This window comes from Ranitomeya imitator, chromosome 8 (genome assembly GCF_032444005.1).
Source record: "Ranitomeya imitator isolate aRanImi1 chromosome 8, aRanImi1.pri, whole genome shotgun sequence".
In the NCBI taxonomy this organism is placed as follows: domain Eukaryota; kingdom Metazoa; phylum Chordata; class Amphibia; order Anura; family Dendrobatidae; genus Ranitomeya; species Ranitomeya imitator.
This window is the reverse complement of record NC_091289.1, coordinates 44,361,544-44,377,200: the sequence shown is the minus strand read 5'-3', so window position 1 is coordinate 44,377,200 and position 15,657 is coordinate 44,361,544. Positions and strand designations below refer to the sequence as shown.

At 42.0% G+C, this 15,657-nt stretch overlaps 1 protein-coding gene across 1 annotated transcript in view; it reads left to right on the top strand.

Annotated features, from left to right (window-relative positions):
• Window positions 1–15,657, top strand: part of LOC138647651 (inter-alpha-trypsin inhibitor heavy chain H3-like) — a 133,005-nt gene that overhangs the window by 38,299 nt on the left and 79,049 nt on the right. Inside the window, exons 4-9 of the mRNA XM_069736817.1 lie at window positions 5,886–5,990; window positions 8,303–8,465; window positions 10,565–10,675; window positions 11,621–11,746; window positions 12,749–12,865; window positions 15,028–15,196. Of these exons, the coding sequence (XP_069592918.1) occupies window positions 5,886–5,990; window positions 8,303–8,465; window positions 10,565–10,675; window positions 11,621–11,746; window positions 12,749–12,865; window positions 15,028–15,196 (791 nt within the window). The remainder of the gene's footprint in view (window positions 1–5,885; window positions 5,991–8,302; window positions 8,466–10,564; window positions 10,676–11,620; window positions 11,747–12,748; window positions 12,866–15,027; window positions 15,197–15,657) is intronic.

Genomic DNA, 15,657 nt, shown 5'->3' with positions numbered 1-15,657 from the left:
GTATTAAGTATATCCAATATATCCCAAATTTGATCATCTGGATAATCTGTGGCCCTAACCAATTTATCCCACATTTGTATAACTGACAATTTTATTGGCTATACCCATCTGTACTACTAATCTTTTATGATATTGTACAAACTTATTATTCAAGAATATTGGGGAATTTAGACTGTCCCATGCGGTTACCAATATTATTATATGGAAATACGAAAAACTAAAACATCATGTCCCCTTATTTGCTACTAGTCTGTTTGACCAGCTTGCAGTGCGATACGTGGATCCACGTCGGCCTTCCTTCCAGCTTTACTGACATAGGAGTAATGAGGAGGACTTGGTAGGGACCATCATACAAGGGTTCTAGTCCGTGTTTTCTGACATAGCTTTTCACGACCATAAAACCACCAGGCTTCAAATTGTGACAAGTGTCGGTTTCTGCTGAATCTGGAAGGGAAGAAGAAACTAAAACATGGGTGTTAGCAACATTTTTACTAAGCTGAATAACATATTGAACAGCACGGTCAGTTTCTTCTGACAACTACTGAGACTGAAAATTTGCAACTGAGAACCTAGCACCAAACAATATCTCATATGGGGACAGGCCATATTTTGCAATAGGGGTAGTACGAATGTGTAAGAGCCCTGGCCATGGAGCCATAGTCTCCTGCATCATTTTGGTCAATTGTCCCTTCAGTGTGCCGTTCAGCCTCTTAACTTTCCCACTGGATTGTGGATAGTACAGAGTATGGAGGGCTACAGTGGATCCAAGCATTGTCAGAACCTCCTGTTACACATGAGAAGAGAAGTCCGGGCCTTGGTCACTTTCAGCAACTTCTGGAACACCATATCTGCATATAACTTCCATCACCAGTTTCTTTGCTGTGATCTTTGCAGTCACGTTGGTAACGGGGAATACTTCTGGCCAACTGGAGAACATATCGACAACCACCAGACAATATTCATACCTTCAGACTTAGGCAACGTGATGAGGTCCACCTGGAGCCTTTGGAAAGGATAGTCGGGCTTAGCAAGGTGCTTCGGGGTTACACGTTGAAGTTGACCGGGATTGCAGGTCTGACAGATACCTCGATGTGTGGGCCCATGCGCCCACGTGGCAATAGCAGGGTACATCCGCTTAGGGAGACACACAAGTTGGTCCTTTTTCCAGCGACCATTGTCCATACGTGCTCCATCAGCTTTCCACTGCTTCACTTCTTCCTTTGGAGACATTCTCTGCATCGTCATTAAGCGGTCTCGCGGGTTCCGGCAGAAAACCTCAGTCTGGCATAGATCATCAGGTTCCTGTAGAGTCAGCGTTTCTTGTAACTGTTTACGCTGAGAGCGCGTGGTCACCATAGCTGGTATGGTCTGTTCAACGGGCAGAAGAGCAGCGGCTTTTGCTTGCATAGGCGTTACCACCAGTCTGTGGACTGTTCCATAGTACCGTGCTCCTTAACTTTGATAATGGCCACCTGAGTAGGTAATTTGATTGAGTCCATGAGGGCTTTAACAGCTTCAACATTCTTCACTGAGTCCCTGCGGTAGTAACAAACCCTCGATTGGTCCATAGGGCTCCGAAATCATGAGCAATACCAAATGCATACTGTGAGTCCGTGTATATATTAGCCCGCCTGTCTTTGGCCAGAACACATGCAGTAGACTTATCCTGAAGTTCTGCTTCTTGTCCTGACAGGGAGGGAGGGAGTGCAGCTCCGTGCAATACAGTATCTTCCGTAGTAACAGTGTATCCGGTGTGGAATCTGCCAAAATCATCAGCATATCTTGAACAGTCTTTCAGGGCATTGTAGAGAGGCTGCATTATGCGGGATGCGTCCGGTATCCACTGACAACAATAAGTACATAGTCCAAGAAAACGCTGGAGCTCAGTCTCATCTTTTGTAGCTGACGGCTATTTTCCTTTCTTCTGTGAGGTGTCTGGCACCCTGAAGGAGACAGTGACCCAAAAATATCACTTGACCAAGGCAGAATCGAAGTTTCGAGGCCGAAACCCGACAGTTCAGATCTGCCAGATACTTGCGAAAACTAACAGTGGCAACCATGGCTTCCTGCTCTGTCTGTGCACACAACAAAAAAACAAAAAATTACCCACATACTGAAGCAGCGTGACATAGGGATATTCTAACTGCCAGGGTTAGAGACACTATCCCCCCCCCTTTTTTTTTTTTTTTTACAAACTGATTGGGAAAGGGCATGTAAGATACACATCTCATTATACTCATCTACATAGGGGTTATATAACGTAAGGACCATCCGACCATCATCTTGGCTCACCAACTCTCTAGGTCTGCTCAGGTGCACTTATACATCCATCATATTGTCTTTGTCTGTATAATGGGAAAGGTTTGTTCTCAGGGTCAGCCAATTATTTTAGCATAGCTAGCTAGTCAGAGGGCTTCCAGGGATAATACTCCTGTATCTGTCTTACACTACCTGATATGGTTGGTTCTCTGGTGGTGGGGGTGACTAGATGACCGGTTGGGGGTGACATGACATGCTGGTCTACAGCTCCTTCCTAAAAGGATTACTGTCAGCCTACTCCCAAAAGTTAATGTCCCCACTAACCACAATCCTGTGTCAGCTTCTTATATCACTACATGTGATCTTATCTGGACAGGATTCAGCGTAATTCACTTAGATTGGGTTGCAGCACAGATTATACAAGCATTTCTCCAGTCTGGGTTTGTCTGACCGCAATGTTTACAAATCCATCTGTCTTGTCTTGGTCTGAGAATTAACATGGCGAGAGAGATTTCCAGACACAGGGTTAAAATGGATATTGGAGTATGAGACTGGATTTGTCTAGGGGAGGGGGGCTGGAGCTGGAGTCTAGTGGGCCACTGATAAGGAACTAGCTGTGTCCTTGAAGCTGCTGTTCCTGCTCCTTGAAGCTGCGTGGGGGGCTACAGAGCGCAGCTGCTGATTTAGAATGGGTTAAGTTCTTCTGGAAACTTTGTACTAATAAACTGTAATCTTTATTTTTATATAGCGCTAACATATTCCGCAGCGCTTTACACACATTATCATTGCTGTCCCCATTGGGGCTCACAATCTAAATTCCCTGTCAGTATGTCTTTGGAAAGTGGGAGGAAACCGGAGTGCCCGGAGGAAACCCACGCAAACACGGAGAGAACATACAAACTCTTTGCAGATGTTGTCCTTAGTGGGGCTTGAACCCAGGACTCCAGCGCTGCAAGGCTGCTGTGCTAACCACTGCGCCACCGTGCTGCTGTACTACTTTTAATACATCGTCCGGACACCATATTTCACTTTAAACTTACAATAATTCTTTCTAATTCAATACAACATTGTACTATTGCTTTAAACACAAATCTCTCAGCGCGTACTGAACCAAGGACAGAATATACACAGCTCCACCATATTCTTCAGTGCAGCTGCATGGCCCCCCTTTCTCTGGCCCGCAGCACAAAGAGAAGAAATCAGAAACAATTCGCGCAGGGGTTCACCCCTCCCATCAGCTATAAACACAGAGATAAGAAGTTACAACAACACTTCCTCAACACAAAGAAGAAAGGCACAGCGCAGCTGTTTGACCCCTCCCATCGGGTGTCTCGGAAAACCACACAGAGTAACAAAATACAGCAGTTCTCAGACTCAATTAATTTCTACAAAACCTTCACACAATTCCTATGCCAGAACACCTCAGAAAAACCAATGATTGAGATATTTTATAACCAAACACGGGCTCTGCATCCTTTCATCTTTCCTCTCCATCAACCTTTTTCCATTCCTCGTTCTTTAAACCTCGCGCAACTCGCAGATGAGCTTGCGCTTGTTCTAACAGTCCTTCATCTTTCAACATTCTTGACTGCCTTCTTGCCCTCCCGTGACTCTACTATTGTCTTGACTTCCACAGCATCCTCACTTAACTCGTGGGGCACGGACTTCTTCTGTTATAAGAGACGCAACATGACTCACAGAATACTACGCCCTTCTGCAGTAGGCCGCTGACAGCGATAACAACACTGTATTCCCATCAAAAAACAACACGAAGCCTCGCGTTCGACGTGTTATGAATAAAGAGCCTCGCGCTCGATATCCTGTCCCTAACCCCTGAACACCAGTGATTAACAGTCTACCCTGTCACGATATTCTAAACGTTGGGAGGCGGTCTCCTAGTGAGAGCCCTCCCCGGAAATGTAGGTGGTCCCCTCTCGGGACGTCTTAATTACCTATCTGGACAATATCACAGAGGCTGCGTCTCCTATCCCTTTCTCAAAGCCGCCCCCAATCCACAAACTTCCTCAATCTTTCACTCTATCACTACTAGGCAACAGTCACGGGTAGGGTGGTTGAATGGAGTACAATGACCGGTGGAGGAGGTGTGGTGTACACGAGGACGCGCAGAGTGCGACGCCTCTCAGTTGCTGGTTCGAAGCGTGGCACGGGATCGCGCTCGGTCTCACCACTCGACCGGTCACTCCCCAGACCCAAGGAGACCGCAGACTAACCAATAATGGCTGAAACACTAGCAAGTGTGACACATACATAGTATGTGATCTCCACTTACCGTGTTTGGAGGGTGATCAGTCCTCGAGGTCAGCCACTACGGGTGTCGTCCACGGACGTCCAGGCATGGGTCCAGGGGGTCTCGGATCGCGGGCCACGCTCCACGTTGGTTGCGCCAAATTGTCGGGGTCGTCACGACAATACCCTTCATCCACCAGTCATTCCAAATCAGATTAAGAGCATGTTGGTACCGGATAAGAATGAGTCAGACACAATGCTGGTTCAAACTCATTGCATGCTCGTGTGTCCACACGTAGTGGGAACGTCACAGCAACTGAACTTTATTTCCTGATACACAACATTATATGACCTATTGGGGGAAGGTGTGCAGAGGGCGGGGATAGGCAGGGTTTAAGCAATGTATCTAGTATTCAGTCCTTCTGGTTGGTCTGATGTCATATGATGGATCCTCCTTCCTCCACGTCACTTTAAGTTTCCATTTCTCCAGAAACGATACTTTAGCTTCAGAAACGAAAGTAGATTCTTGGCAAGAACAAAAACTAAGGCAAAGGTGAATACTGGCAGCCATCTTAAATACAATTACATATGCATTAGCAAGCATGAAGGAAAAACTTATTGTTTCACAGCATAAGAATATATAAAAGTACAAAAGTGTATAAAGACATATATTTTCACCTTGACATTATCACCCAGACCAATGGTACACCATTCCTTTATGTGTGATATTTGTATTAAAGGAAATCTGTCACCAGATTTTTGCTACCTCGTCTGAGAGCAGCATAATGTAGGAAATAAACCCTGATTCCAGCAATGTATCACTTACTTTACTGGGAGCAGCAGATCTGACACAATCAGAGTTTTTAGATGTAACATGTAGCAGAGCTCAGAAACCTATCCCCACCCAGACCAGGCTCTGTATATACAGCCTCTATATACAATGAGCTGCTAATCAGGGGAGAGGGTGTGGTGTGACCAGGTCTCACGTGAGCTGTAGTCCAGGCAGTGATAATCTCCTGGTGATAAATCACTCATTGTATGGAAACAACAGTGCACAGCCTAATAAGTGACACATTCCTGAAATCTGTTTCTCAGCCTTATGATGTCCTCAAATTATACAGCGAAAATCTGCTGACAGATTCCCTTTAACGGATAGCTCATTTTATGTCATGTTCTAGTTTATTGTTTGCAATATTATAAATAAAGCCTTGAAACAAGGTTAAAAATCAATAGTATTTGGCCAAAAAGTATTTCTGAAGAACTCGGCTCCTTGGTGTGACTTATGTTTATTGTTGCTATAAGTTGATTTAAAAGTTGCATGTATTGTAGGTGTTGTATTGTTTTACTTGTAATGGCCATTACTTATATTAAACACATAGGATAATAGATGGAGTATCATATCCAGGAGTGATTAAGGAAAAAGAACATGCGAAGAAACAGTATGAAAAAGCTGTATCCAGGGGCCAAACAGCCGGACTAGTCAGGTAATTCTTACTATTATACAGCATTAATTCATTTCTAATGCGTTGCATACCAATATTGATTAGATAAAAGTTACTTCTTTCTGAGCAGTTTAGGGAAAAAACATCTAATTACAGGGCATTTGTGAGTAGGATCCTCTCTCCTAAGCCATCTTTTATGGGCATGTAAGTCATGTAGAAGGTTGAACAAAATGAAACCTTGATATCTGGGAACCGATATCTTATTCCTTAGTATCAAATAAAAAAAAGTACAAAACGAGGGGGCTCTTTGACTACACCTGACTTTGGTGTAGTAAAATAGCCCCTACATCAGGGGTGTCAAACTGCATTCCTCGAGGGCTGCAAACAGGTCATGTTTTCAGGATTTCCTTGTACTGCACAGGTGATAATTTAATCACCTACACAAATAATGAGTTGGTGATTAAATTATCACCTGTGCAGTACAAGGAAATCCTGAAAACATGACCTGTTTGCAGCCCTCGAGGAATGCAGTTTGACACCCCTGCCCTACATGGTAGCAAAATAACCCCCCAAACAGGATTATAACTAAACAGTATACACTAAACCAAACAGTCCATATATAATCAGAAAATAATGCCGTATCATCACAAAGGTGAATGGAAGTGCTTAAGATAATATACCACGGAAGGGTAGTTCCAGTGAGCCCATGTCGGTTCCGGGTCTTGGAGACTCTCTGGGTCACTTCTTTGTAAATCACAACCAGAAAAAAAACGCAGTAGCAACAAACCACAGAATAGATAAAAATTACAAAAACTTTATTGTTAAAAACAGATCAAGCAAAATCACCAAATCCATACAGACATAATATGTATAACTATAAATGGAGGAAACATGAAGGTAGGTGGAGTATGAATGGAAAGGTCAAGGCATAAATGGATCAGGGGAAGCTGGATGAAAGAAATATCCCAAATGTGCCAGGGCAATATTACATTTGAAAAGTAAATAGATTATTGTGGCACCCCAGAAGTCCGGTTGCCACAGTGGCATTGCCTTCCTCAGAGGGGGTGATGCCATGCCTAGAAGCAAGGGGGGTCTCCTTTCCAAAATGTGCCAGGGCAATATTACATTTGAAAAGTAAATAGGTTATGCCTATATAAAATGGCCATAAAAAGAGTGTATCATCCATAAAGAAGCTTACCCATAAAAAGTCCAGACCATGGTAGCCCACCCCCACCCCAGGGGCTGCTACCTCATCTATGTAAAGCATCTGAAATGTTGATGGCTTCCATATGTTTAGAAGTCGGTTTCCAAATGAGATGGCATGTAAAAGGGTCTTGGCCCTGCACTTATAGCTATCCGGTTTCTTTCTCCTTCCACCGCCGGCAGTGTCAGTGACTGACAGTTCGCTCTTCTCTGTGACCTACTCTGTTGCCCGATGTCTCACCTTAGTGCCATTATTCCTGGGTGCTGAACATACATAGTAATGTCCTGATGAAATTAGGAGAGCCGGACTTTCAACGGGTGCATGCCACTGGGAATGATATCATCTCCGTGAGATCTCGGGTGGGGAGCAGGTCACAGAGAGGAGAGACCTATCAGTAACTGACGGGAGGATGGCGGTGGGATGAGAGGCCGGAGAGCTGTAGTTACAGGCCAAGCCACCTGCACTTGAGCTCATTTGCATAAACATTCGAGAAACAGACTTATAATACAAAAGTATGGACATAATCAACATTTCTGGTGATTTACAAGATGACGTTAGTTTAGGGTCTAGAAAACTGCTGATAGGTCCCCTTTAATGCTGGTAGAGGACCATGGGCAAAAAATGTAGTGGGCCCCCATCACACCTCTATTTGACCACAAATAGGAGCAGCGGATATATATTCTTTAAAGTCTATGGAAGTTATCAGCGACCCCCCCCCAGACTTTAAAAGAAAGAGCCACATTTAAGCATAGGCACTTCTGCACCTCTTTTTTGCAGGACAAAAGTACCGAATGCCCACCAGGGAAGGTGCATGGTGGAGGCAAAGGGGGATGTTTAATCTAGTATTTCATCTACGTAACATGGATCAGTGCTACCCTAGATTAGTCTACCAGATTTACTAAAAATATATGTTGAAAGTAGCAGGGTAATGTTCACCTTCCCTTTGGTTACGCAGCACTATTGTCATCAGCTATTTTATCAATGGTGGGACATTTGGGCATCAGATTATCCAAATGAAAATCCTGATGCTATCATAATGGCTTGGCCTTCTGTTCTATCTATTATCTCCACAACTTAATATTAGGTTGGTTGTGTAATATTATAGGTATGTGTGATAGTACATTTGAATCATGTGTGATGCTTCACGCAGATCCTCTGGAAGAAAGATGGAGAAATTTACTGTGTCCGTTAATGTGGCTGCAGAAAGTCACGTCACTTTTGAGTTGGTCTATGAAGAAATGCTGAAACGTCGTCTTGGAAAGTATAAGATGTTCATCAGAGTTCAGCCTAAAACTCTTATTAAAAGCTTCCAGGTAAAGTTTATGTAATATTACACAGACTGATAATAAAATATTACGTTAATTGTATTTTAAGCTTTTCTTACTTGTACACATAAGTAGTAAAGCTGTGTCAATGCACTAGATAGAACAAAATTTGGCGCGTTATTGTCTTATCGTGATTTTCTCATGTGTTGCCTTTAGTTTAGCATAAACACCTAAATATATCCTCCGCATCAGACCATGAAGGAAATAATAGCAAAAGCACCAAAAGACTACCTTCAAACAAGGCCAGTAAAATACATATAAACTTTATTAATTATAATAAAAACAGTAATCAGTAATGGGTATATAACTACAGCACAGGCAAAATGGTGGGACACCCAGGCAGAGGCTCCAATAATAGTGGTTATAGTAATCATTCCATAATATAATAAACCATGTGCAAATGTGCCATGTCACCATGTACAAACATGCCAGTAAGAATGAGCAAATAAATGATACAAGTGTATAAATCAACAAGTAATAATATAATAATTACCTATGGAGCGCTCCTGGGGACCCACCACACCCGACGCGCGTTTCGCACTGAAATGCTTCGTCTGTTTTTTTTTAGTTTAGGTACATTTTTGACATTAACAACAGACAATTTTTGCCCATATGCTATTATTAAGGCCAACTATGAGCAGCCAGAGGGAAAAGCCTCTCTGTATGAGCAACTTGTAATACAACACAACAGAACCATGTGCATAACAGAATCATGTCCTCTTATGTCAGTTTACTGAGGCCGTGTAGCTCTTTAGCATGGAGCGCAGAGGTAAACATATATTTGGTGCAAAATGTGCAGCTGCACAGTGGCCCAAGTGGTAAGGGGCAATGAGCTTCTATCATAGACCAACTTTTGGACTTCAAAGGGCCCATATATTGTGCTTGCACAGGGATACTTGTATATCTGTGTCTGCCATTGACGGAGCGGCACAACCTCCATGCACTGTTGTGCAAGCTGGTGTTGGGTGCTGTATGAACAGGGATGTTCTCCCTTTATTGTTAAATTCCTAAAGAATATGGAGCCATATGGAGGAACATTGGAGGTCCTATGTATCTGTATGGTATCCATCCTAATAAGTGACACATCGCTGAATTCAGTGTCTTATCCCTTACCCGATGGTGTCCTCAGATTATATAGCAAAAACCGGCTGACAGATTCTATTTTAAAGGGGTTGTCCAGTTCTTGAAAAAAAAAAACAGCTGTAAATAATGTAAAATAACAAACAAAATACTTTTCACTTCTTCAATCGCCTGCCAATTTACATCATGGTTTATTTATAAAATGCCAGCTGTGACGCTAGTCACTACTCACAGACAAGCCGCGTTTTTAATTTTTTTCTTGTTAAGATGTTTATCGATTGAGTTAATTATTTTTTTTATATTGATAGATTGGGCGATTCTGAATTCGGCGATACCAAATATGTGTATGTTTGATTTTTTTATTGTTTCATTTTGAATGAGGCGTAGGGGGGTGATTTGAATTTTTTATTTTTTTTTATTTTTTCATATTTTTAAAAACTTTTTTTTACTTTTTGCATGCTTCAATAGTCTTCATGGAACACTAGAAGCTGCAGTTGTCTGATCGTCTGTGCTACACACAGGCGATGATCAGATCGCCTGTGTGTAGCAGAAATGCTCACTTGCTATGAGCACAGATCATCGGGCGACGCTCATAGCAATCCGGCTATGACAATAATAGAGGTCTGCTGGAGACCTCTGCTTGTCACACCAACCCATTGGTGACCTGCGATCATGTGACGGAGTCATCGATGGGCGAGATTTCTGGCGCTCTTCCGGTTAGCGCGAGTTAAATGCTGCTGTCAGAGATTGACAGCAGCATTTAACAGGTTAACAGCTGCGGGTGGATCGCAATTCCACCTGCGGCTGTTAGAGGCACATGTCAGCTGTTCAAAACAGCTGACATGTGCCAGGAAAGACGTAGGCTCAGCGCCGGAGCCAACATCAAAGGGAGGGATTCCAACGTAGGCCTACTATTACACCCAACGTCAAAAAGGAGTTAATTTACAGGTTGAATCACACAGTTTATACATTTTCTGAATAAGATGAATTTTGTTTCCTAACTTTAGATTGACATAAACATACATGAACAGCAAGGCATCAGCTTTCTAGATGCTCATGCTTCCTTCATTAACAATGATCTGCTTCCTGCTATCAAAATAACTCTTCTTGGAGAAAAGGTAATTTTTTTGTGAGCTGTGACATAACGAATATAAGTAATAGATAAACATCAGAAGACTCAGAATGAATGTATATGAATTAGTAATGAGTGAACGTGCTGACAGAGTGACTTCGGCGCACTCGAATAATATGTTTGAGCCCCCGCAGCTGCATGTCTCGCGGCTGTTTGTTGGGCAATCCCTGCTTGTGTTGCGGCTGCCGAGTAGCCGCGAGAGTCGCAGACGCGAGTCCCAAACATACTATTCGAGTACGCCGAAGTCACTCTGTTAATATCTGCCTGTTGTAACGTTATATTTCATAATACATGGATTTGTTTGCTCTGCTGACATATCTGTTTTTTTGTAAGTACTTCTAATCCCTATGAAATACCAATGATGGAGAAACTTGAAGCTTTGTGCCAAGGGCTGCAGAGCCGTAAGCCAAACTTCAACCTCCACTATTCACCTTCACTCCGACCTCTTCATAAACAGCTCATGTATTTAATTTAGTAATAACAAATTTACTGTAGTAAATGGTAACATCATACTTGTGATACATATATATATATATAGGTAGATATATATATATATATAAAGGTATATATATACCTTTCTCTGAATCTGAGCCATGTTCCATGAAAATCCTCACCCAATCAAATCTCAGAAGGTCCCTCATTCATTAACATGATAGCTGCAAATTATAATATATTCACTTTTTAACTGGAGACATTATTAATGCAGGTGAAGGCGAATGCACCACTCAGTAGAAAACATTTCTAGGTCTCCTTTATAAGGCATATTACATGTTGAAGCATCAGTAAGCTACAGAATTATATTCTACAATACGGTTGGATGTTAGTGATGGTTTCTGTTCACTACAGTCCCTCTTTAGTTTTTTGAAAACTTGCAAAGTGTTCTCAGCATGAAATCCTTCAAGATGCTATGTCTGTTTGCTTTTTTCTTCAGGGTCATGTCTCTTTTAAGCCCACCATAGATCAGCAGCGCTCATGTGCCAACTGTACAACCACCTTACTAGATGGTGATTTTACTGTGACCTATGATGTTCATCGAAAATTCCCTGGAAACATACAGGTGAGGGTGGGATCATTTAGCTTTTATTAAATTGTAATTAGTGATGAGCGAGTATGCTCGTTACTCAAGTTTCTCTGAGCATGCTCGTGTGGTCTCCAAGTATTTTGGTGTGCTCGGAGATTTAGTTTGTCGACGCAGCTGCATGATTTGCGGCTGCTAGACAGCTTGAATACATGTGGGGATTCCCTAACAAACAGGCAACCCCCACATGTATTCAAGCTGTGTAGCAGCCGCAAATCATGCAGCTGCATCGACAAACTAAATCTCTGAGTAAGCTGAAATACTCGGAGACAACCCGAGCATGCTCGGAGAAGCTCGAGTAACGAGCAGCCTCGCTCATCACTAATTGTAATACATAATATATTTTGAGCTGAAATTCAGCCCTGGCATGCAAACCTTGCAAAAAGCAGTCTACATACAAATCTTTATTTTTGAAATGGGATTGCATCAGATTGATTATTTGTATTATATACTACAATACTTTAGTATTGCAGTATATAAAAGAAGTCACAATTTTCCCTGCTTTTTATAGTTATATCAACTATATCATCGTTGACTAGCGATGACCGAGTATACTCGTTACTTGGCTTTCCCCAAGCATGCTCGGGTGGTCTCCGAGTATTTTGGCGTGCTCGGAGATTTAGTTTTCGTCGCCACAGCTGTATGATTTGCGACTGCTAGACAGCCTGAATACATGAGGGGGTTGCCTGTTTGTTAGGGAATTCCCGCATGTATTCAGCCTGTCTAGCAGCTGCAAATCATGCACCTGCGGTGACAAAAACTAAATCTCCAGAACAGGTGGAATAGTGCCTTATGATGATCTATTAGACTGCAAAGGATCGAAATTTTGTTCTTGCACAGGAGCCTCCCTTGTCTGTGTCTGCCAGTGACCTATCGTTAAATATAGGTCATCAATATGTTTTAACCAGATAAGCCCTTTAGTATGTGACAATAAATATTCTATCTAACATTAATCAAATATATTTGTTCCGTATTTTTTAGGTTGTGAATGGATATTTTGTTCACTTTTTTGCTCCCCCCAAGTTGTCCGGTGTTCCAAAAAATGTAGTTTACGTCATAGACAAAAGTCAATCAATGTGGGGTACAAAAATAGAGCAGGTAAGATAGGCTAATTTCGCGTTATCTCACATTAACATTCACATTCTTTGTTGTAATAATGGAGTTATTCCCTATTTTATGTTTTTAAAGTCATTAGAAATATGCAAGCCATATCAACTTACTGTATATATCAATATATAGTTAAATACAGTAGATTGTAAAAAGTCTCAGGTCCGTAAAGTTAAAAAAAACTTATGCATACTATCACATTAAGGCTCCATAAATGCTCCAAGAACCACTAAACCATTATATGGTGCCCATTAATATCTGTGTAACTTTACTGTATTTCCGTAAGTCTCCTATTAAAGTTTTTTCCAGGCCATGTTCCATCAGACCTTGTATTTTGAACCGATGACTTTTGGAGAGAAGAAGTCTAGCATCTGGCACTGTACTGAAAAATCATAGGTGTCTGCAATATGCTAAGACCAAATGCTAAAACCCTGCACAGATTTAAAGGGGTTGTCCCACAAACAAAGTACATTTTAACCAATAGATGCTGGAATATGAAGTTCCATAGTTGGATGTCTTTCAAAAAACTGTTGTGCTGACATAATCTTATGAAGGTGCTTCTGCTGTGTACTGTGTATCCAGCTGTGCCCGTCCATATAGAGATGCTGCAGTTTAATGTCGTGCACACACAGCTTGTTGCCTCTGGGGGAAGCATATGTATGAGGTAGCTCATTTTCCTGCCAAAGGACTTAATCAGATATCAGTTTTTCCTTGTACAATTGCTATCTGTGTTTTTCGCTATTACTCACTCCTATGATAGTCTTAAGAGGTAGTTCACATGTCTGATTTTTTTCATCTGATCAAGTGGTCAGCACAAAAGCACAGAGGCTTGTACGATATTGATCCGAGTGTCAGAACATACTCATCAATGCAACTCTATAAGCTAGTGAAAAACTCAGACTCTGATGCCATTTGTGTGCTGTCCATTTTTTCAAGCACTGATAGGAGAAGCTTGAGAAACCTCCATCAGTTTTTTTTTTCATCCGAGGGAGGATAGGTAAGTCAAAAGACGTGAGCACAGCTACTAGGGTGCACGGGTAGGTTCCCAAACCATATGCATATAGATATAAAGAACCCGGCACTCAACTTGAATTAAACTTGAGGTTTTTTATTCCGTAGTACGAAAAAACGTTTCGGCCTAGTGTGGCCTTCGTCAGTTACGTACTGAAGGATGAGTGAGAATAACCTCAGTATGTGTGATAGATCCGTGGGTTATCACTTAATGGTGGTCCGCTTAAATAGATATAGCGCAGCTGTGAGCTGAGAGTGGCTGGGTCCTGACGTGGTGTCCACCGCTGTCGGCGTGAAAGCCGTAACTGACGAAGGCCACACTAGGCCGAAACGTTTTTTCGTACTACGGAATAAAAAACCTCAAGTTTAATTCAAGTTGAGTGCCGGGTTCTTTATATCTATAGGGAGGATAGGTAGACACGAACATATAAAAAAATCTCTCATCGTGGGACGATTTTTTTCTCACTTGTCATCCTTATACAATGTTTTTTTACAGCAGCTATTAATCCTTTACAAGACAATATATAGTTTCCTGTGTAACAGGATTGCACTGTATCCGTAAAATCGGATGTTATAATGTGGCGCCGTATGGCATCTGACTTTGTTTACGCACACGTAGATTTAAACAGGCGAGTCTCATCCGATTTACGGAAGAAACTAGTGCATGTTGCAATTTTTTATCTCACGCAGATTCGGTCCGTCAAAAAAATTGCTTATCTGCACTGCCCCATTGGTAGAAAGGGTGTCCGTTGTTTTCGTGGACAACACTTGGACCGAAAATATAGCCGTGTGTATGAGCACTAAAACTGGCAAAACTCTGATGGCAAAAACTGACATTGACAGCAAAAGCACAAAAAGAGGATTCAGAGATACTCCAAAAATTAGAAAAAAACAGCAAAACACGGCAGAGGTTCTTACCTTCCTATGCCTCCAAACAAATGCACTAACAGGATGCAGTGGACCCATGTGGTTTAGGAACAACACTGACCAAACTTTGATAAAAAAAAAAACTTATGAAACTTCGACCTTTTTTGCAAAGGACAAAAAAAATCACTGAAGCTCGAAGGAGCCCTTATTTCAGAGTAACGTGAGATTCCAGCATATATAAATGCATGCTTACTTAACAATTTATCTGTACTTAGACGAAAGAAGCCCTTCTGCGAATTCTGGATGACACTTCGGAGCATGATCACTTTAATTTCATTCTGTTTTCCTACAATGGTAACATTTGGAAAGATTCTTTGGTAAAAGCTACTCCAGAAAACCTAGCTGAGGCAAGAACATTTGTCAAGGAGATTACAACAGGTGGCAGTAAGTAAAATTGTCTCCTGAGCAGCAGTGTAAAATCTGTTATGAACCTTTTTTTCCTTATGTACAAGGCGCCATTTAGCCCTGGCATCTTATTATGGAAACCTTGAGCCCCCTGAGGCCCTGGGTCTGAGTGCTGTCTATACCCGTTATAGCTACATCCCTGATCAACGGCGTGTATGCAAATTTTACTCGAATGACAGTCGATAATCCAGAACAATACTCTATAAGGACTCATTCAGATGACCGTAAAAAATCAGGCTGATATCGAAATGTAGTGCATGGACTGGCCGGCAGCTCTCTTCTGACCCGAGCGTGACTGCTTCATGCATTTCCACAGAGCTATTATTTCCTGTTCTAAAGCATTCTCTATTATGGAAGTTTTATCATCTCAAAGGATTCATCCCACAAACAACATTTGTCACCGTTCCATAGGATAGTTGGTAAGTGTATGATTGGTGGGG